Consider the following 21,355-nt stretch of genomic DNA (forward strand, 5'->3'; position numbering starts at 1 on the left):
TCTGCCATATAAACCTCATTTTGTTCGCCAAGGCCTCCCATCTTGCTGACGAATGACATACAAACACGACCGAGATGTTCCAGACCGTTGATAAGACTCAAACCACATGTCATTCTGTCCTACGCTTTGCGTCGACGTAGTAACATAGAGACGCGCATAGCTCGGACGCAGCTGCCCGGGTCAGCCAGTCACGAACTGTGCCATTGGAGAAGACTGCGGGTAAGTACATGCAGACATCAAGTCTCATCTCGAGATTGTTTCTTATATAGACTTGCGTTTTTCGAATCACATGTCATCGTTCGCGGCATGGGCTCAAGGTAAGCAGGGACCTCGCATTGCCGAGAGATTCGATATAGCTCGTAGCATCCGTCGAAATCACTTCCGTTAGGTGTGCGAGAGAGAATGTGTGTATGTGGGCGAGAAAGAGAGTCTAGACCCGCATTCGTCGGATTATAGGAATAACACTCGCTCTCTGAAGCAGAGTTGACACTCAATAGATGGAGCTAGTGTATTCCTTCATAAGTTAGGCCAAGTTGAACCATGAATAGGGGAAGAAGCAGATTGTCAGGGTGCTATTACACAAAGTGTCCGCCAGAGCAGACTGTTGAGTAACGATAGCGATTGCCGAGGAATAGAGATTAATACCATGTTGTCTAGCTATCGCATCCACATTTCAAGAGGGCACATTTGATGATGGTGGAACTCAACATGCCTCGAACATCATCAACATCAACACATGATCATGGAAATTACACAAGGGAGACCTTCTCCTACAAACATTACGCCTTTGATAGACACCTAAATATTCTCGGTAACTCTCACACAGATATAAGTATGGTAACGTTTCTGAACCGAAGTGTCTTCCCGCTTCAAGAGCCTCATTCACAACAAGAAACCGCCAGTCCACTCAACAACGGTCACCATGAATTAGGAGTAAGACTTCGAGCCCAAAGCAGAACCTACGTAAATGCCCCCTCTTCGATATCAAGTGCAATCTTCCAAGGATATCGAGTCTTCTGACATCAACCGCAACTGAACATGATCGACAGACCGAGAGGCTCTTCACGAGTCAAATCCTCAGCTCAAGTCAGCTAACACATGCAACCACACGACATTTGACAATACAAAAGTTGGCCGCAAACTGACACAGAACACCATTCGGCAATTGAAGTCGTCGTCGTCGTTGCCAACGCCGTCATTGTGAAGTACACTCAACGTCATATTGTATGTATATCGATGCAAGAGTCATTCAACCCATCAAGTATCAGCTCACTGCCGGGGTCCTCTCCGAGACGAGAAAGGAAACTGCCCGTGCTACTCTCTGTTGTTCTAAGTTGCTTGACAGCTATTCGCCACGCAGATATCCTTTTCCTATCAACGAACCGCAACACCGTTCAACTGACTAAGGGAACAAAATCCTTCTCGCCTTCCCGGGCCCGAGTTTGCTGCCCACGCGGGACACATCAAGTCAGTCGACAACTCGGCTCACCTCGGACTCGGAAGCCGCGTGGGCAAAAAGTCCAATCCGGACGGACGGGCCACCCCAGACCTGCGAACTCTTTTCTCACTTACGCACACATCTCTCTCCTACTCTCTCCTCTCCGTCCCCTCATCCGTCCGTCTTTGCACCGCGTGGGTGCCCGTCCGCCCACAATCCGATCCAAGGTCCGCCCGACATCAGATCAACCAAAGGGAACCCCGAGTCAAACTCACCAAACACATATGTACACACGTACGTACGTACTACATGTCCAGTGCTCAAACTACGTTGCCCACTTCAGCCAAACCAAACCCAACTTTTGACATCTGAAATAAAACAAGGAACCAAAAGAGAGGAAATGGTCTACACTGCAGAAGAAAGAGAGATCCGGGCGTTTCCCATGGGCATATGCGTAGTACCCCCATCCGACCACGCAACCCCAACAAAGAAAGTTTATCGAGCAACCGATTCGGGGCGAGTTGCACTCCTTTCCTCAACCCTCCCTCCCCTCCATCTCCTTCCGCACGGGGACAGTCAGTTCGGTCAGTCCGCCTCACTCCAGCTGAAAACAGCAACAACAACAAGAACAGCATAATAGGATGGTGAGAGGCTGGCCAGCTTTGAGGCAGGTCACGCACGGTGGTCCCGTCACCAGAGCGTGCGAGAAACTTTGGCAAGCCAAGGCAAGTCAAGGGGGGAAACAACAACACCACCACCCGTGACGAGGACCCGAAAGAAGACACAAGAGTCAGTCACAACTCTCGCCTAATCTCTCTCGCCCATTTTCGTCCCGAGAGAAATGCCATTTGCTGGCTTTTGCAAAAAAAAAAAAAGATTCTAGAAGCACGAGATTTTAAACTTTAAATCTTGTAGATCACACAAGGCCAAGGGGCGAACACACGGCACACTGCGGACAATGATATGGAACTGGAACTCTTTTACAATCCCACCGATTCGGGTCAAGCCAAGCAAAAAGAGAAGACATTGCCGGCGCGCAAGTGGCAGCATATTGACCCCGTCACGGATACTCCATTTTCTCTATCTATATTCCTCGCCCGGTACATTTGCCAGAAACAGGCAAAGGCATCCCGCAGCCGCCCTTTCCCGTCAATCAAACCCCACGTACCACCACGCGATGCTTTTCCACGCGTTCACGACTCGCCGTGTGATCTGATTCTCTCCGTACGACATCCGGGCATACTCTCTTCCATGAATCTGGGACCACCCGGGGCCCTCGCACATAACGGCAGGCAAAGCCGCTGGGGGGAAGGCGGCCCACTACCGAGCAAAGCGGAAGCCAGCATGCTGTGTATATGAAAAGACAAGGCAGGTTCATTATGCGTTCTAGAGTCATGCTGAGAAGCCATACCCGGGGATGATGGAGGGTCCCCCGTCCGAACCGAGGGAAGTGAGTGACGCTCGCCGCCCGCGTATAGTCAAGGTCATCGGCACCACGAGCGGGACCGTACCGGCTAGAGGAACGGACAAGAGGCGGCGAGATAGATCTGCTGAATATCGTGGACCAGGGCCGTCGACGGCTGTCGTAATACTCCAGCTAGACGTCTTCAGACATCGAAGGGTATCTATCCGTAGATAGGTTGCCCCTTCGCCTGTCCCCGTTGCCACTGGCCACTCCCAAATCATCCCTCGGTCACAAGACCGAATGGCAAAGTAGCACAGCTAACCATGGCCTGAGTACCATCTATTCTATCTGCTTTCCAGCTTTTTTTCGCCCCCAAAAGAGTTGGTTTCCAACCCCTTCAACCCTGGTGATCGACCTAGCCTTGCCGGCGCCAAGCGTCGAGGGCATGAAAGACTCGGCAAACCTTCCCCTCGAGAGTTCAAGGAACGCCACGTGCAGGGAAGAGAGCTCCGTAGCAATGCGACTTGCTGGACTTCTCCTTCTTCAACACCATGGGTTGAAAAAAGTCACTCGCCCCCAATCAACCAGTCGGAGGAGACGCCCGCCGCTGACCAACAAGGTAGCCTTCTTGTTCTTTTTTCTGCTTTTTCCAGGGGACCAACGAGTCAACCCGACGCGAGGGAGGCCCTTCCTTGCCTCCGGCCGGTGTCCCAAGTCTGAGCGCCTACCAGATCTTTATGCCTCAGGGTGGCATACACCAATAGCATTCGCAGACGGACGAAGACTGCAGTTTCAGGAGTCGATCTCTTGGTCCAGGGGTCCATCGGCGGGGCGACGCCGAGGGAGGGGAGAGCAGTCCAGCTGTGATGGGGATCTGGGAAGATCATGGTTGTTCGAGGCGGGTAGGGGACACACCTGTGGTCTGTGGCGGAAAGCGGGAGGAACGTTTGCCCAGATAGTTGGCAAGGTCAGGCAGGCTTGATGCCGACTTGTCAGTTCAGTAGCCGCAGCAGTTCGTTTGGGAAGGTTGTGGTTAGTGTGGCCGTGGCAGGCAGTATCTGACATGACGGGATCTCACGATTTACCTGAGAAGGGCGGACGACGGGCAGACGGGTAGGAACAACCGGCTACAGAGGCAAAGCTCGGTTGCGAGATGGAGAGAGATGGAAGGATTCCATGCAGCTTGAGAGGCTATGTCGGCGCTTCCTCGTCCACAGACGCGGACTAAAGCAGTCGAGGCATGTGGCATGGCATGCCCACGAGGGCAAGTGAAGGCGACGCAGTGGCGGCTGATGGTGGGGACGACAATGGGCGCCAGAGAGAGGCAGAGAAGCAGAACATCTGTTAGTTACGAGAAAGACTGGATATCTCGTCTGTCAATGTTTCAGACATCTGCCCGAGTGGTACCTGTGCAACTCGGGCACGGCGTCAAAGCACATCGCCAGAGTGGGTGAAGGTGTGCGCCATCCATGCTGTGCAGGAACCGACCAGACTCTGGTGTTTATCGCTTCGGACGAGGACTGAAAAGAGAAGGACGGTGCGTGGGCGGGAGGTGGGAATCGGATTGGCCCTGGCACAGATCTTTGTGTTCATGGGACTGCTAGGCGGCGAAACGAGCATGGCGATATGAAACAAGAGCGGTGGGCGGTAGAGGTGAAGGAGGTATGGGTAAAAGACTCGATGGCAGAAGCCGTCAAGTTTGAGGTAAGGCCAAAAAAGAGCACCTAGTAAGCTAGGTCCCGTATATCCAAGTTGGGAGCTTGCATTGGCCAGTTGTTGCCTCGTCCGCATCTAGAGGTCGGCGATGTGATATTGTTCCGGGTCTTTGCTCCGGGTACGGGGTCGACGGCGTCCGCACACCGCATGTAAACGAGAGGACAAGGCTGGCGACTAGCATGATTAGAGAAGAAGATATAGCGGAACGTCATAGCTAGATCATACGGGATCAAGCGCAGTCAGGCAAGCCACAGATGCTTGTCTAGCTGTCTGTCTCTGTGTCTTTCGAAGCTCGCGAGGCTCGAGTATAGGAAAAAAAGAGGCACCAGTCCGTGAACATACTCTAGATCTCCCGGTCGACCGTCCGTTCCCATCATCAGGATCCGTGACAGCGGAGCCCGTCGAAGGAAGACATGCTTGGAACAGCCACTTTGGCAGCTTCTGGTTGTTGATAGTATGGATTCCATGAGAGGTGTCGGACCTCAGTTGAGCCAACCGGAACGCACCAACGAGAGATACCCTGCAAAGGGACTGTGGGTTGAACGCAAGTGCGGTTGTCCAGGCCCAGCCTTGCTGGGGAGATCCCTTCGTTTAGCAACCTTCAAGAGCTGAGCGAGCATGTTCAAAGCTGACATAAACGGCCGATCGCTGCCTCAAGTCGTTCTGGAAGACGATGTGACATGTCCCTAGAAAGTCGTCGCCCGTGTTTCATGTACCTGAAAACCGCCCCTCTCACCGTGTTTCGGGTGCTGCACAACATTGGCTCCAAGCACACTTGCACCCTTCCAGACCACCTAGGAAAGCTAGGAAAGCGGCGAAGCCCTGTGGATAAGCCCGCCGGTTGCAGGGAAAACTGGAGAAGGCCTGCGGGTTGACATCAACACGAGCTTCTGCCCGTAGTTTGCGCAAAGAGAACTAGCCATTGTTGTATCGAGGGTGGGGGAAACTTGTTGATGGAAACCGCGGTGGAAATAGATGGCTGGGTGCATGCTGCTGTCGCATCGTTTACACTTCTTCTCCGCCGTCACCGCAGCTGGTGCGGATAGGGATTAGGGAGAGAGAACCACACCGTACAGGCTGGTTCATGCACGAATCATACTTCGCCATGGGGGAGCGCGGCCGGCACGGCTGCTGGGCGCCAGTGTCCCTGAGGTTGTCGTGGATGCCCACCACCACCACCACCACCACCACCACCAGCCACGACGCGGGTCGAGGACAAGTCGACGTCGAAAATGTCATGTTTCGTCGACTCAGCGAGGCGAGGAAGATCGGCCGTCCCTTCCCTGTCGTTTCAGAGTTGCTCTGGGTTTGGTAGCCTTTCCCATCTCCACTGAACCGGATCCAGGGAACTCGACATGCTTTTTGAGTTCAAGGGTGAAGTTGGTCAGATGTATTCGTATCTGCTTCTCTGAACTGCAGTCAGTCGTCATGGCCGGTGTCAGCCAGGTTGTGAAGAACGCAACGGGCCCTGTGGTAAAAGTCCGAAGAAAGTCTCTTTTTCCTTTGCAGTAGCCTGTAGGCTGGTGGAACTCACCCACAATGGTCGGGAATTATTGTGCAGATTTGACAGGTGAGCGGCAGGTAGGCCGGTGGTGGCGAGTGACGGCTACCGTCGACCAGCCGCCGCCGGAGAAATAAAGGACGACGGTAGCGCGAGGTCGCCGAGGCCCCAGCTAGGTCGACTGCCGATATACCCAGATCCTCGTCTCTCACGCTCCTTCTCGGAGGTTCAAGTTTCATCTCATGGCTGGAGTCGTTCCTCGTAGCGTGCCATTGCCAGACGAATGCCCATCCCCATCACGGTCAAGCCTGGTAGCAAGGAGGGCAATGTTTCCATGTATGATGTCCCAAGTCCATGCAGGTAGGCGAGCACATCACTTTGGTCGGCTGGGATGTTTCTATTCCTGTTTCCTCGACCACGAATACTGTGCCGGCGGCAAGGACCTTGACCTGCTGGCGGCCGGAGCCCCGCGCGAGCTAGGCGGGATGATGAGGGGAGAGAATAAAATAGGAGATCTGCTGATGCGGTGTGAAGCCGAGATGGACCATGGTCGAGGTGAAAGGCTCGCAGGTAATCTCAGCAGCCGCCAGGCGCACACTGTACTGGGGCGAGGTGGCCGAAGGTTCTGCGACCCGATCTCACTCCCGCATGTGCCGTGCAACGATTCCCAGATGAATGGGCAGTGATCTCAAAAAAGCAAAAGCTATTTCTGGCCCATGTTGACCAGTGTGATGCGAGTAAGGGTAAGCGTGGGCGGATTGGTCGTGTGCATGCGCAAGTAGTATATGGAGTACGTTGGTGGTTGGGTACGGAGTAGACGGGATATGTGTGTGTGGTGTGTGGTGCTTGGAGTGGTCTGGAGGTGGGACGGGAAGGAGACCAGGCCAAACGCTGGGAGAGGGGCGGCAGCTGGCAGCAAGCGCAGGCAGGCAGGACAGGACAAGAGCAGACAGGCAGGGGAGGGGCAGGTGAGGTGGGAGCGAGAACGGGACGCCCCACTTGAACATCATCGAATGAATCTGAGGGAACCAATGAAAAGGCCGAGAAGCTCCTAGCGCCTACAGGGCAAGCTCTTCAGGAATATCATTGGCTCCTGCGGCTTAAGCTTAGGCCGAATCCACCAGGGTCCATTTCTGAAACTGCCCACAGCTGCCCGCACGGCATCAGTCAGCAGAACCCGACTGGCAGTATCCCGACAGACGCTGGGCCCCAAGGGCCTCACTTTGAGTGACCACGGCATCACGCTCCTCTTCCTTTTTCCGCTTGCTGGTGCTTGGCCCATTATGTGTGTGTGTGTGTGTGTGTGTGATCCATGAGCATGCTTGGGTCGCTCACTGGTCAAACAGGCCCATGATATGACGAATGATACTAATCCAGCATCCCGGCCTCGAGGGGTCTAGACTTGATCACCATTCTTTCCTCAACGGATAGATGTTGCTTAGTGCTTGGTACTCCCCGCCCGAAGCAAAAAAAGCTCCGTCAGTGGTTTGTTTGGTGGAGACGAATCCATTTTACCGCATTCCTCAGGCGTTACGCTTTGTCTCTGAACCTCGAGTCTGAGTCTCTGCTTCTCTTTTCCCACATGATGTCTTTTTTGAAAAAGAGTGGACATCAACAACCTTGTGCCGCGTGCGCAGCGTACGGATACCCAGCTACTGGGGACCTGAATCGCTTACAAGTTGCTCTACCCGTGTTCGCACCAGCATTGGAACTTGAGAGCGCTTGTTTTGGGCTTCTTGCGACGGCCGAGCTTCGACAAACTTGGGACCGCTTGGAGACTCAAAATAGCAGCAGGCAACGATTGCCTCAGTAACTCGACTGAATAACTCGACTGATTCGTCCATTTCGTCCCAGCTTCCCAAGGACATGAATGTGACGGCCAGCTTAGGAAATGGCCTATGCGCAGTCCAGAAGCGGCACGCATCCCGGCCGAACTTCCCTTGCCTGGCTTGCCTTATCCCCGTCACCGCATTCTCCGTTGACGAAAGTCTCACGATGCTGTCCGCGCGGGACAGGATGCACCTGTCAGGGGGAGAATGATCGTCGTTGATTCTTCCAAAGCTTCCTGATGCCCCTCTTTTGTTTGCCGCTACCACCAAGAATGCAGAAGACGGTAAACATTTAAGATTACGGAGGGGCTTTGCAGATGGTATCATGGCATTCGACCCAGCGGAACAGCTTCCTATTTAGGCCGTGTCTCCGTCCTCATCGCTTGCCCGAGTTCAACCCCAGTCCGGGACCCCGAACCGTGAATTCCATCACCTGAACGACCTCTCTTCACCGTGGCATGTACGGAGTACAGAGTACGGGTACGGGCGGTAGAGGGATGAAGTGCAACTCGTGCTGAAGGGAAGGGAGGGCGATAGACGACAGTTCCCAGACAAGCGGGTGATGCCTGGCCGTGCGGGAGGTCGACAGCGGTCAACATGAACTCTCCCATCCTGACCGAACGCACTGAAGTCGGCCAGGGTAGCGGGACGATCAGGCGAGGTGGGAAAGCTGGTCGCCGTCTTCTCAAGACCCGGACCCGGACCTCGACCTAGTTCTAGCGTGGGCTTGCCTTGTCAGGAACTTAGCAACCATACAACCATTATCCTCGCCCACGCCGAAGACAAAGGCGAAAGCTACGAGTCTACACAGCGATTAGTGTACGAATACTGCGTACTCGGCGGGGGAGGGTGTTCAGGCGTGAGGCAGGCGACGTGCAGCTGGCATCTGCTGGCTTGGAGTTTCAGAAAGCTCGGGGTAGCGTGCGTCGCATTCTGGCAGGATGATCAAACAGCCACAACCATGGTCCATCATCCATGAACAACATCCCGCCGACGGCTCCCTCCACCGCGCAACAAGGCCGGTTTGCCGTCTTGTCAAGAGCAGTGCAGGACCGCAGGCTGATGCTTGAGATCTCGTACCTTGCATAGAGAGGCACAGCGCTGCCGTCCGAGGTTCGGCCGTCGCCTCCATTCCAACGTCGTGTCTTGCTCCCGACTTGACCCATGGGCCATGAACCTGCCCATCCTGGATCCATATCGAAGGCGGCCTTTGCCCTCCTTCGCGGCGGATCGCAGCTTTGTGGAACCGACTGCAGCGATTCTGGAAGAAAACGAGCAAAGAGTATCGCATTACCGAGTTCTTGTTTTTGTTGGTCCCGTACGAAGGATGATGTCGGTTTAATCCCCGAAAGGTCCACTCTATCGAGTTCATGTCCGCACTGAGCAGAAAGTGAGGACGGTGTTCCGTAAGGCCACCGTAACGGTCAGGTATTGAGGCCTTGGCCCGGATCGGATGGCAAGAGTCGAAAACGGGATGGCTCTGGAGCCCGATATTCTCCACATGGCCGAAATCGTGTTCTGTTCCTAGTCAGTCACTCAGTTCAATATCAAGACACGATTCAAGCGACCCCATTGACGACACCGTGCAGATGCCGGGAAGAACACAGAGAACCGTGCGGATAAATGATGGCGCAGTCGGAGCATACTTTGACTGCCCAGTCATTATGAGTGGTGACCATTTCAACAGTAACCAGCAGGTGCAGTCGTTGGGAGACTAACGTAGAGCATGCAGGCGGAGCGAAAATCGTGGACCAGTATAAAAGTGTAGAGTGATGTGCATGAAAGCTGCTGAGGGGACGAGCGCCATTTGGCCGCAAAACCTGGCCTGTCAGCCTGTGATATTGTCGAGAGGTTATTCGGAAAGCCTGAAGGCATATCGCCCTAATTGGTGTAAGGCCGTCCAATGAATCCTGGCACGACGGAGGGCCAAAGCCACCACCAGTGTTGCCGGACACTTCTTTGGGCTACATCGTAGCTCGCGGCAGCGAATCATCCCGTGTTGGGCGATTCTGATCTTCGCTGTACGCGGTGTAGTGTGGTAGGTAGGTCGGGCTGGCGGGACGTCGTGACTCGATGAAAGCAAGCGTTCCTGGCGAGAGAGGCACGCGAGCTGGAGGGGCGTGAGATAAGCGAAAGGGGGGCAGTGGTTGCAGTTGCAACTCTGATAGAGGGACGATACTATAAGCGGATTAGCGCTTGATTTTGGTAGCCAAAGCTGATTTCTGAAGCAATGCGCCAGGCAAGTTTCACAGTTGGCAGGGCCCTGCCAGCAATTCTGCGGCAGCGACACGCAGTTTCCAAAGTGGACATAAGCAGAGTACGTACTGCAGCGCTTTTCGTGTAGGTGACTATTGCCTAACATTTAGGGCAGAAAACTACCCGATCCCCACTCCACATCTTTGCTAGCCAGTCAACTTCTGGCTTGGCTAGTGGCCCTAGCTTCTTTCTCGCGTCATCCACTTTGTTCCGACCTTCCTGCATGGCTCTCGCTTTCTCTGTCGATTCGTACCTTTTTCACCCAGAACCGCGGCAGGCCGCACGACACTGGCTACGCGCACGATCACATTCAGAGGGCGACCATTGGCGAGCTAAGTACGAAATTTGCTGAGATGCCGCAGTCCCTCGCTGGCCTATTGTCGCATGTGTGCTATGGCATCCCATCATACTGGCCGGGAATGGACTGAGATGAAAAGGTGCGTTGTTCTGAATGCAATCTGTTGATGGCTAACTACGCTAAAGCGTGACGGCCTCCACTGTCTTGGACTTATCAATCTCCTTTGTCTCTCTCACACTCAGACAAATGCGGCCGCGGACCACTCCGTGTGACCAGAAGACAAGGCTGGAAACAACGTTATAGGGTCTTGACTCTGGAGCTTGAGTCTTGACGAGGAATGCAGCGTGTCTGAAGCCCACGACACATCCCATCAACGGCTCGCTTCCAACGGTTGATGTTCTCCACGACCGGGAGCTGTGACGGTCCGAGCGTGCTTGTGGCAGCTGGCAGGCAAAGCAAGTTGCTTTCGTACAATACCGTGAATACCTACACTAACTGTACAGTCTCTGAGTCTACGGGTACTTTCCTACGCCATATCAACGTACTCGATAAGCCTGCCGATCCATCGGCCGCTACTGTCACCGACTTCACTGCCCAGGGACTCGGACCTGCATTTCGACCCTCAGCTGATGGGAACAGCGTCACATCGGAAAAAGGCGCGCTCTGCATTCTTTCAGGGGCACAACACGAGCCTCTTGATGAGATGACGAGCCGAACTTATCCAGTACCCTTCGTCGCGAAATCGACGCTTGTCGAGAAAGGGAGCATATCCGATGTGCCCCAAGTCGAGAGCCACGTTGTTGCACAGGCTTTCGACGACGACCCTACGACCTTTTTTACCCACTGACTATTGGCGTCGCGGCGTCTACTTTCACGAATTGTAGTTCTCCTCCTCGCAGCCTCAACGGTCTTGCCTGCTGCAAGTACATGGCTTTGGCAGTCAGTCAGCCACGGCCGTCCGAGCTGCGCGTCTTGATGTTCCAAGAGACAGCTTTCAACTCGTAGTGGACTTGTCTCATTAAACTACCAGAGTGCTCGGACTGAGCGAACCTCACCGGTGCTGTCGTCGGCCGCTGCGGCGTATTCGTCCGTCCTCGTGCAAGTGCTCAGGAGAAGGCAATCTTACGAAATAATGGCAGCGATGTGTCAACTATTGCAGCCATTGCATCCATTGCATCCATTGCATTCCGAGCAAAACGCGAAAAGTCACTCATGGTCCATGGAGCTGGAGCTGCTGCTGGACCCCCAAAACAAGCGATATTGCATGTGGAGATTATTGGGCAGTCTCCTCACGTCTTCTTGCTGATGACCTGCACGATAGCCATGGGACATGCATTACCGTTCTCTAGCAGGCCTGCCTAAACCTTCTTTTCCCTCTTCATCCTTTGCTCCGTCAACACCCCTAGGCCGGTTCTGGTCTTGCTTCTCTCTTCCTCCCTTGATCGTGCTGAAGAAGAAGGCTTCATTTCACCGGACATCCAACCCAATGCAACATGCAAGTAAGAGACACGGCTCCGGATCTTGCTCTGCAAAGACCATCTGGGAGCCGGACGGCCCCGCTGCAAGGACCTGGCCTGCTCCGGTTCGCGGAAGACAATGGGAGAGTTCGCGAGATGCGATGACTTGTCTGGTTGGCCTGCAGTATACGAGTATACTCTGTCAGACAGCTGTGCATAAAATATGTCAAATCCCGACAAGTCGACTTATCCAGAGTTTGGCTACGCCCTGACCTCCAGGTCTCTCTTAGTCTAGAGTCTTATCCCAACATTGTTGCCGGCCTTTTTCGTCAGCTTTCTCTCCGCTGTCTCCGACGACGCCTCATTTTCCGTTCCTGCATGGCTGAGAGACCGGATCCACATGTCTTGCTCCCTTCTGGCAAACTCTTCGCCCATTGTCTTTGGCACTGCTGGTTCGTCACACACACAGACACGGCCGTTGCCGTCGTCACAAACAATCACGAAAAAGGATACGATCCGGACAAGGTCCGCCGCGGCGAACCATTGATTGTTTCTGGGGACCGGGGGGGGGGGGGAAGTGTCCTAGACCAACAGCATGGGTCTCTCAATCATGATTCAGAGATTCGTCAGATCCTCGTTCAATAGCCGGTTGCTTGCGGTGTGGTAAGTAGGACAAGCAAGCTGCGTCTGTTTCGACTTGTGCGGACGGGTCGGTTCTAGACGTACGATGGGAAGGGAGTCAATGTAACTGTAGTTCCGGGCCACTTGTTGTTGCTGCCCATTAATAGAGAGCACATATTGAAGTATTGCCATTTTTTATTTTAATTTTCTGGTGCCGTTCCTTGTCTACCTTCCTGAACCCGCAGCCAAACGACCCATACCTAGAAGGGTAGAACCAAAGACCTTGTCAATAGTAGAACATGGGGTTATCCATGACAGGGCCTCACGGACGGCCTTTCAGCAGCAGACGGTCGCCCAGAATTGTCTCCCGCTGATGTACGGAGTAGGTACTTCGTTCTAAAAAAACCAACGATGCTGAAGCGCACAACGCTCAGGTCTCGCACGCGGCCGGATCTTTTCTTCTTGCTGCCCCTCCTCCAGCGTCCCGCGCGTTGTGTGAGAATACAATGACTTGAGTACATGCTTCCCCAGCACGATCTATCCTAGCCAGTGCGACCACCCATCAGGGGAACTGTATCTTGTGGTTTTGCTTGGGGGGTTCTTTGGACCGGTATTCGTGGTTGTAGCATGAAGATATGAACCAGCCCAATTCAAGCCACCTCTGGAAAAGACACCAATCAGTGGCCTGAGACTAACGACGAAAGTTGACCGTCTCATCAACCGCCAGACGCCGCTAGCCAAGCATCTTCAACGGGATCACCATAGCAAATCGAGAATCTTGTCACTACTGGATCTTGAACAGGAGTTAATCGATAATGGTGGGATGGGGGAAGGAGCATTTTGGCCAGGGCCCAGAGCAACCAAGCTTTCTGAATTCGCACTGCATTTTTCGGTCCCGTTAGATTCGCCGCTGGGGGAAGAAATCCACTGCCAAAGCAGACAGCAAGCAAGCCGGGCGGAAATTTTCCAACAGGCAATGACGAAAGAACGGCAGTACGGAGGACATGCGAATTAGACCTCTTCTAGGGTAGAGTTGCCCGCATAAAGGCAGAAGATCTTCCCAGAGAATAAATGCGAGAAAAAAAACCTCCGCTCGCCGCCGTCGACTGATTTTTCTTCTAGAGCGTATCCGTACATTATCTCCTTCTTCATTCCCCAGTTTTTCGATTCCATGCCATGGATGATGGTGTTCCCCTACAAAGGAAGCCCGTTCACCGAAAACCAGAATCCTTGCTCCGGTCCTGTGTGCCTGGCATTGTTAGCAGGAAACTCTATCGGCACACCCTCTTGATGGGGTGTGGGGATCATGGATGGCGCCAAAAGTTGCATCCCAGCCCAGGGTTTGGGCGCGCGACCCAATGGCACGAATAATTTTTTCCTTCAAGATTTGATGCCCTTCACTGCATTTTCTGGGTCTTGCGTGGGCAAAATGTCAAGGACGGGGAAAACGGGCCATGGTAAAGTTCAACGGTGCAAGCGTAATGACCACACACGGAATCCCGCCACAGAAATCGATGATGGGCATATCGGCACCGGGATGGAAATGAGATTCCCCTGGACTATCGAGATTAGGTCCGGCGCCCGGGTTTTTTAACCTTTGTAGAACAAGCTTAGAGAGCGTTCTAAATACTTTATTATCGAAGAAAGTTAATTCTTTCTAAGTTATAAATATAAGAATATAGTTTTAATAAAATAGTATAGTACTTACTTAATATTTAAATTAAAATACTTTTTTAAGCTCGTTATAAAAGAAAGATAATTATATTATTAATTACTTATTATCGAGGTTCGTAACGCTATAGCTTTAATTATAATAGCTTTATTTATAATAAGTAAAAAGTCTAATTATAAGTCCTTTAAAAACCTCTTTTTAGGGGTTATAAAAACCTCCGAGTTAAGTTAAAATACTTATTAAAATACTAATAACTAAACTAACTTTATAATAATAACTTTAATAAAAAAACTAAAAAATAAACTAAAAAATAATACTAAAATCCTTATTAATATTAAGTATGATTTATAAAGGATAATAACGTAGCTATAGAGTATTAATAATATATTTTATATTAAAAAAACTATTATTAATATTAATAAGATAAATAGGGCTATATTAATATAGTACTTTAGCTTCTTTTTACAACTCGAGGATTATAACTTTAAATAATATTAAAAATTTATTAAAAAGCTCTTTTAAATACTCCGGTATATTTATTATTATCTTTATAATAATAAGACTTTTAATACTTATATATAAGTATAAGTTACTTATTTTTAAATAGTAATATTAGCTTATTAATAAGCTATTAAAATTATAATTTTAATAATTTTTTAATAAGGGAGAGGGTAAAATAAAGGAAAGGATAGGTAATTTATAAAAAGGGTTAAAGTTAAATAGTACGGAATTGGAGGGCAGGGTAGCGTCTATATGTACTGCGGTAATCCTCTAGTAATACAAAACGATGGAGTTAAATAGTGTTAGAGAGCGTTCTGTCACGGCGTGCCGCCGTCCGCCCAGTACATACACTACTACGACGGGGGGCCCAGCAGAACACGATGGGGACTTAAGGGGGGATCTACTGCTAGACATCTCGGGGCCTTTTACGGAGGAGGGGGATGCGCATATTAATCCCGAGAAAGGGCAGTGGAGATGGTTAGCCTTGCCCTGCGCCGGCCGTTGACTGCCTGTTTTTGATGAATATCCTGGAGAATTCTGGCCGGGTCCCTTGAGCAGAGAGAGCAGAGCACAGCACAAGGAGTAAAGAGACAAGACTTCGTTTTTTTTGTGCAAGAGAGAGACAGAGACAGAAGAGCATTGTCCTCTGTCCACCATCCCTGACGACAACAGAAGAATCCGGTCTTCCTGTTGGCCAAGGCCAAGGGCCCAACTGGAACCAAACCCACTGATGCCCATCGAAATGGACCACTGCCGTTCATGGGCCCCGTGGACGATGTCCGCATGTCGCCCCCCCTGGCGGAAGGGAAGCCCTGACAGGAAGCAGAGCAAGGTTGTCGGCATCAATGACATGCGAGGTCCAGCATGTTAGTGGGTTGGGTTGGGTCGTTGAAGGGAGAGGGAGAGAGATGGTGGAGGGGGAACTTGTTACGCAGGGACTGCCACTGACAGTGACTTTACATGTGCATTGTGCGGCTATGGAGAACCACCAGACGCAGACAGTCATCGAAGACTCTAGGGCCTAGAGCGAAGGGCCGCGCGAGACTTGTCTGACCATCTAACTGACTTGGCTCAGCGCGTTGAGCGAGAGTGAGAGCGCGAGACTTTCTCCTCCTCCTCCTCCTCCTCCTCCTCTTTCTTTAGTCAACGCGAGAAAGCCGCAAGAGGCGCGAGCGCAGGCAAGGGACAGACAGCGAGCGCGAGTGGGAGCCAATGTCAGTGTCAGTGTCAGTCAGTGTCGCTGTCGCTGCCAAAGCCAGTCAGTGTTGTTGCCGTCCGCTCTGTCGGCGGTTGATGGGTTTCCTGTAATGTCCCCCTTCGCTACGCGGTGCGGACTGCGGTGCTCTACATCCCGCTATACGTATTATCCTAGGTGCTTAACACGGCGCCTTAGTTTTCACTCGCTTGGGGGCGCCGTTGTGTCTTGTAAGCGGCATGTAGCGATATTGCTTTGTGGACACACGAGCTTGCCGGCAACTGGGGCCTGCTTGTCCGGGGCTTCTTGTCTACATACCTAGGTGGTCCGTAGTAAATCGTCCTTCTCTCGTTTCTGCAAGATGCAATTCCCTATCCTGGACCAACTCAACTAGATCCATGATCTTAGAACGGGTCGGATAGACCAATAGAGAACGAGAGGTACAGAGGGACGGAAGAGAGACATTTGGCAGATACATTGTCTCGGGGCCGCTTTACCGGTTGCAAGCGAGAGAGACTTTGAAAGTGGTTCACCCCTGGTACAACTAAACTCAACTCAACTCTCGTCACCTCTCATCCACCACCCCTTACTTTTTTTCTGTACCCTACATACATACACTTTCCGCCCAGATGCCCCGTGCGCAAAAGGAAGAGAAGAAGAGGTGAAGAGAGATGAAAGAAGAAGAATAACCAACCTACCAGGCTATCAGCCAAAGCTATGCCGATTGCGAAAGCCTTTGCCTTTTCTCCATCACACCTGCCTCCCCCGCGGGGGGGCCTGGCCTGGCGCGGCGCGCCGTCCTTCTTTCACGCTCTATCTCTATCTCTCTTCTCCCTATTTCAAAAGTGACTACGGATAGTGTATAGAGCTCCAGATGGAGACTCTTTTCCTACAGCGGCCAAGCGAGAACGACGGGGCCTGGATTTTCGTCAGATGGGGCTAAGAGACAGACACTTGGGAGCGGGAAAGAAAGAAAACCGTCCGGATTAGCAGCGGCCATCTTTCTCTTGTCTCTCAACTCTCACTCTAAAGTCTCTCTGTGGCCGCCTGGCCGCCTGGCGGGAGCAAAGGCTAATTCCAGGTCCGGCCAATCGGCGATCCACAAAGATTCCCTGGGCCCCCCCGGTTGGTACTTCCGCACGCTTTCTCTCCCCTCAATCTGGTGGTGCCGTGGTGGCCACCCCGTATGGTACAGTTTCCCTAGCAGTATGGGCTTCGACTTTGACTTCTCCTCCTAGAACAGGGACAGACAGGAACAGGGACGGCATGTCAGGAACAAAAGGAACATGATCTCATGATGCTTCTGTATGGGAATATGTATATACTCATCACGCACACAGGAACGGCAACGAGGACTCCCTGTTCTAGTTGGCAGCAGCGGACTAGTCTATGACCTGGACCTGCGTCTAGCTTACGTCTATCTACGATTCCCGTCGTTGGCTGCTAGTAGTAAAGTACCGTTCCGACAAGTTTTTGTCAGCAGCGATATCTGTACAAGCAATAGGCACTAGAAAGGCCGGGCCAGGAACCACCAGGAACCATGAGCGGCACCACATGATTACTGTCGTACAATACTAAAGCTTTGCCGCGACGCATGGTAGAGAGAGTTGAGTACGGGATAGACAAGAGACACCGGACTCACTCAGTTGATAGCTATCCACCAAAAGACGAGCACCTAGTACGGCAGACTACAAGAGGCACTCTGCCAAAACCGTTCTTTCTAATAGACCTACGGCTACTATAAATTTTAAGTATTAATAGCGCGACTTTCTTATATATATAAATAAATATTATAATAAATCCTATATATTATTATAAAAAATTACTTATAATTATTAGTAATAGTAGTTATATAAGAGCGGTTATATTACTTAGTAAAAGTAGAATAGCTAGGGGGCATATCCTCCTTATTAATTTTTATTACTAATTAATTTCCCTTTTTTCTTAACTAACTTAATATTCCTTAAATAAGGTAAATAATTTACCTATGCCCCTATAATTACTTATTAACGACTATATTTCGTTTTATTATATTTTATACCCTTTTTTATTTTATTTTTATTATTATTACCTAATTATATACGTAATTATAAGTATAATATTTGCGATTTACTAATTAGAAATATTAATTAGGTATAATTAGGTAATTTTATATATAAGTATTAATATAATTTTTATTAATTAGTAATTATACTTCTTTTTAAGCTAATATATACGTAATTATAAGTATAATTACGTATATATATTTATTTATGATTTAATTCTTTTTTTTTTAGTATTAATTATTTATATATATATACTAATAATTTTATATAGGATACTCCCTTTTTTAATAATTACGTACGCTATATAATATTTATAATAAGTATTTAATGTAGCGTTCTAGCCTATATTAAGGGTATATAGCTCCTAACGGTCCTCGTATATTAACTTACGTAGTATTTTAATAACCTTATGTTTTATAAAATAATATCTTACCTCCTTATTAATACGTATATTTCTATATAATAGCTTTTTTATTATACGGATTTTTATATTATTTATAGGCTCTTTATTTTCTTTTTTAAAAACTTTTTATTAAATTTATAACCTTAGTATTATATAAGTTAATATATATTACCCTATATTATTTAATATTATTATATTAATTTATATAATCTAGCCTTAGCGTTAAATTAAGCTTAACCTTAAGATTATTAAAAATAGCTATTTTATACTTCTAGATATTATTATAACTCGTACTTAGGCTATTAATACTATTTAAATAACTATATATAATAATATTAAAACTAGTACTAAGTTATATATCTATTATAAAGCTAGTAAAGGTATTTTTATTAATTATATTACTTTTATAAATAAGGGCTACTCTAATTATAATTATATATTTATTATATATAAGTATATACTTATTATATCTCTCGTTATTACTTATATATTACTTTATATTATTTTATATTTATTTATAGTTTATTAATAATTCGTATTAACTTAGAATATACTTATTAAAGTCGTTAAGTATAGTTATAATTATAAAAGTTATAATAAAATCCGTATTAGCGCTCTATTTAAGTCTTTAAGTACTATCCTCGCTATATACTTTTATATAATAATAAAAGCCCTTAAATAAGTAACTAAGTAGGTTAAAAATAATAAAAAGGGTATATATAATAGTATATAGGATTATAAACAGCGTTACTAATTTATATAAACTCTAAATAAGGAGTAATTAATTTAATATTTTTATATAATATAGTATAAGAGTTTATATAAGTATATATTAAAATACAATATAGTTAGGCTTAATACTTAAGTAATAAGGCCTTTATAAAGTCGTAAGATACTTATTAATTATAAATTAAAATATGTATACTTATTTTAGCCCGTAAAAAGCCGTAATTAACTATATAAAGGCTCCCCTTAAAGTTTAACGTTTTTAGTAAAATTATAGAACTTTTATTTATTATATATTATCGTTATATACTTTTTTATTTTTTTTAGTATCATAGATCCCTATAAGCGTTTATATTTCTATATATATATTTATAAGACCTTATAAATAAAAAGATACCCTTATATATTATTATAATTATATATAAATATTTACCCCTTATTTAAAATTTCTTTTTTAGTTTCTTATTTTATATATTATTATTATTTTAAAATAGTACGATTACGTATTAATTTTTTATTATATTAAACGATAATTATTATAAAGTTAGAGAGTAATTATACTTATAATATAATTATTATATATATTTTTATAGTTTTTAGTATTAGAATTAGAAAGCGAACTTTTAAATATTAATTTATAAAATAGGACTTATAATAAGAAGAGCGTATAGTTTTTTTTAAGAATTTATTAATTCGTATTTAAGAATTATTTTTTTAATAATACTTAAATAATAAAGATATTCTTTTTTAATTTTAATCTAAAGGATTTATAATTATAATTATAGGATTATTAATACTTTATGAATAGAATTAGCTTTAGTAACGATAAATATTAAAATAGCTCGTAATTATATAATAATAATTAAAAGAGTTCTTTTTTAATATATTAAAAGTTACTTATTATACTAAAGGGTATAATAGAAAGTATTTTTATATATAAGTTTATTAATAAGCTTATATTATTAGCTAAAATAAACTTTATTTTATATATTATAAAACTTTTTTATAATAAGTTTAAAATCGGTTAAGTAAAATAAAGTATTATTATAAAAGATTTATAACTCTTAGACTAAATTATATTTAATCTTTAGATATATATAATAAGCTTTTACTATTTAAATTTAAAACTTATATTAATATTAATACTTATTCGTAGTTTATTATATAGTTTTATATAGGGGTTTTTATTTATATATCCCGGAATATATTTATATAATATCTTATTATTATTTAATAATAGGGATTTATATTATTATAAGTTTATTTAAACTAAAAAAAAAAAAACCATTCTTATATTTAGTATTTATTATTACTTTTTATAATATTATTTAATCATAAAAAGTCTAATTATATTCCGTAATTACTAAATTTTTAGTAAAAGTATTTATAATATTAAGATTAAGAGTTAGTAAAATCGTTGTTATTAAAATAGATTAATATATTAATAAGTAAGTAATATATATCTTAGTATATATAAGTATACTTATGTTTATAAAAATACTTCTAACTACTTAAGTTCTAAGGGCTATTCTATATAAATATACTTTTTAACTAAATTATATTTCTATTTACGTATATACTACTAATTCGTTCTAATTTTATTAACTTTATATAAATCTAGAACTCTTATTAAATTCGTTATTAAAAAGGTTACCCTTATATTATTTTTAGTTAGTTATAGTAATTATATTATTAACTTATATTATAAACTATATAAGACTTTATATAGCTAATTAATTAAGACTAAGTTTAATAACTATTAAATACTATTTAAAATAATAATAATTTAAGTATATATCTTTTTTAAGCTATTTTATAAATTTATATTTTAATTATCAAGAGCTCTTTAATTATATTAACTAAAAGTACGAAGTTTAGCGAGGCTAATTATTTTTATTTTAAAGCGTATTACTATTTTCGTATTTATTTAAAATAATATATACGTAATAAGCTCTAATTAAAAGTTATTTTATTTAATAAATTATAAAGTAGTATTATATAAGTTAAGTAGAGATTAGAAGATTTTAGAATTAATTTTAGAGTATTAAATAGGTTTATAATTACGAGTAATACTAAAAATAAAAAGGAATTATAAATATAATTATAGTTTATTTTAAACTATTTATTAACAAAAATACTCGTTTCTATCCTTGTAATATACTAGGTTATTTATTATTATAAACTTTATTTTCTTATTAAACTATTATAATTTTGGTTTTTTTTATATTTTTATCTTTTTTAACTTTTTTTTTAGTTTTTATCTCTTTTTTAACGATCTCTTTTTTTCACTTA

At 45.9% G+C, this 21,355-nt stretch overlaps 7 protein-coding genes across 7 annotated transcripts; 5 read left to right on the plus strand and 2 right to left on the minus strand.

Annotated features, from left to right (window-relative positions):
* Positions 1 to 708: 708 nt before the first annotated feature.
* Positions 709 to 2,797, plus strand: CLUP02_03954 (uncharacterized protein; the record flags this gene model as incomplete). Its single annotated transcript, XM_049282971.1, has 7 exons — positions 709 to 933; positions 1,050 to 1,086; positions 1,172 to 1,392; positions 1,469 to 1,665; positions 1,929 to 2,026; positions 2,106 to 2,227; positions 2,354 to 2,797. 7 exons carry the CDS (start codon positions 709 to 711, stop codon positions 2,795 to 2,797), a joined length of 1,344 nt encoding a protein of 447 aa, XP_049140114.1.
* Positions 2,798 to 3,288: 491 nt separating this feature from the next.
* CLUP02_03955 (uncharacterized protein) lies at positions 3,289 to 3,825 on the plus strand (the record flags this gene model as incomplete). Its single annotated transcript, XM_049282972.1, has 1 exon — positions 3,289 to 3,825. The coding sequence occupies one exon, from the start codon at positions 3,289 to 3,291 to the stop codon at positions 3,823 to 3,825; it is 537 nt and encodes a 178-aa protein (XP_049140115.1).
* A 99-nt stretch (positions 3,826 to 3,924) lies between these two features.
* Positions 3,925 to 4,092, minus strand: CLUP02_03956 (uncharacterized protein; the record flags this gene model as incomplete). The annotated part of the gene is made up of 1 exon (XM_049282973.1): positions 3,925 to 4,092. One exon carries the CDS (start codon positions 4,090 to 4,092, stop codon positions 3,925 to 3,927), a length of 168 nt encoding a protein of 55 aa, XP_049140116.1.
* A 1,572-nt stretch (positions 4,093 to 5,664) lies between these two features.
* On the plus strand, positions 5,665 to 5,874 carry CLUP02_03957 (uncharacterized protein; the record flags this gene model as incomplete). Its single annotated transcript, XM_049282974.1, has 1 exon — positions 5,665 to 5,874. The coding sequence occupies one exon, from the start codon at positions 5,665 to 5,667 to the stop codon at positions 5,872 to 5,874; it is 210 nt and encodes a 69-aa protein (XP_049140117.1).
* Positions 5,875 to 6,098: 224 nt separating this feature from the next.
* CLUP02_03958 (uncharacterized protein) lies at positions 6,099 to 6,746 on the plus strand (the record flags this gene model as incomplete). Its single annotated transcript, XM_049282975.1, has 2 exons — positions 6,099 to 6,140; positions 6,258 to 6,746. 2 exons carry the CDS (start codon positions 6,099 to 6,101, stop codon positions 6,744 to 6,746), a joined length of 531 nt encoding a protein of 176 aa, XP_049140118.1.
* Positions 6,747 to 8,742: 1,996 nt separating this feature from the next.
* On the minus strand, positions 8,743 to 9,696 carry CLUP02_03959 (uncharacterized protein; the record flags this gene model as incomplete). The annotated part of the gene is made up of 3 exons (XM_049282976.1): positions 8,743 to 8,822; positions 8,970 to 9,407; positions 9,609 to 9,696. 3 exons carry the CDS (start codon positions 9,694 to 9,696, stop codon positions 8,743 to 8,745), a joined length of 606 nt encoding a protein of 201 aa, XP_049140119.1.
* A 423-nt stretch (positions 9,697 to 10,119) lies between these two features.
* Positions 10,120 to 11,290, plus strand: CLUP02_03960 (uncharacterized protein; the record flags this gene model as incomplete). The annotated part of the gene is made up of 3 exons (XM_049282977.1): positions 10,120 to 10,206; positions 10,412 to 10,481; positions 10,947 to 11,290. The coding sequence occupies 3 exons, from the start codon at positions 10,120 to 10,122 to the stop codon at positions 11,288 to 11,290; spliced, it is 501 nt and encodes a 166-aa protein (XP_049140120.1).
* Positions 11,291 to 21,355: the final 10,065 nt, after the last annotated feature.

Source organism: Colletotrichum lupini, chromosome 2 (assembly GCF_023278565.1).
Source record: "Colletotrichum lupini chromosome 2, complete sequence".
Classification (NCBI taxonomy): Eukaryota; Fungi; Ascomycota; class Sordariomycetes; order Glomerellales; family Glomerellaceae; genus Colletotrichum; species Colletotrichum lupini.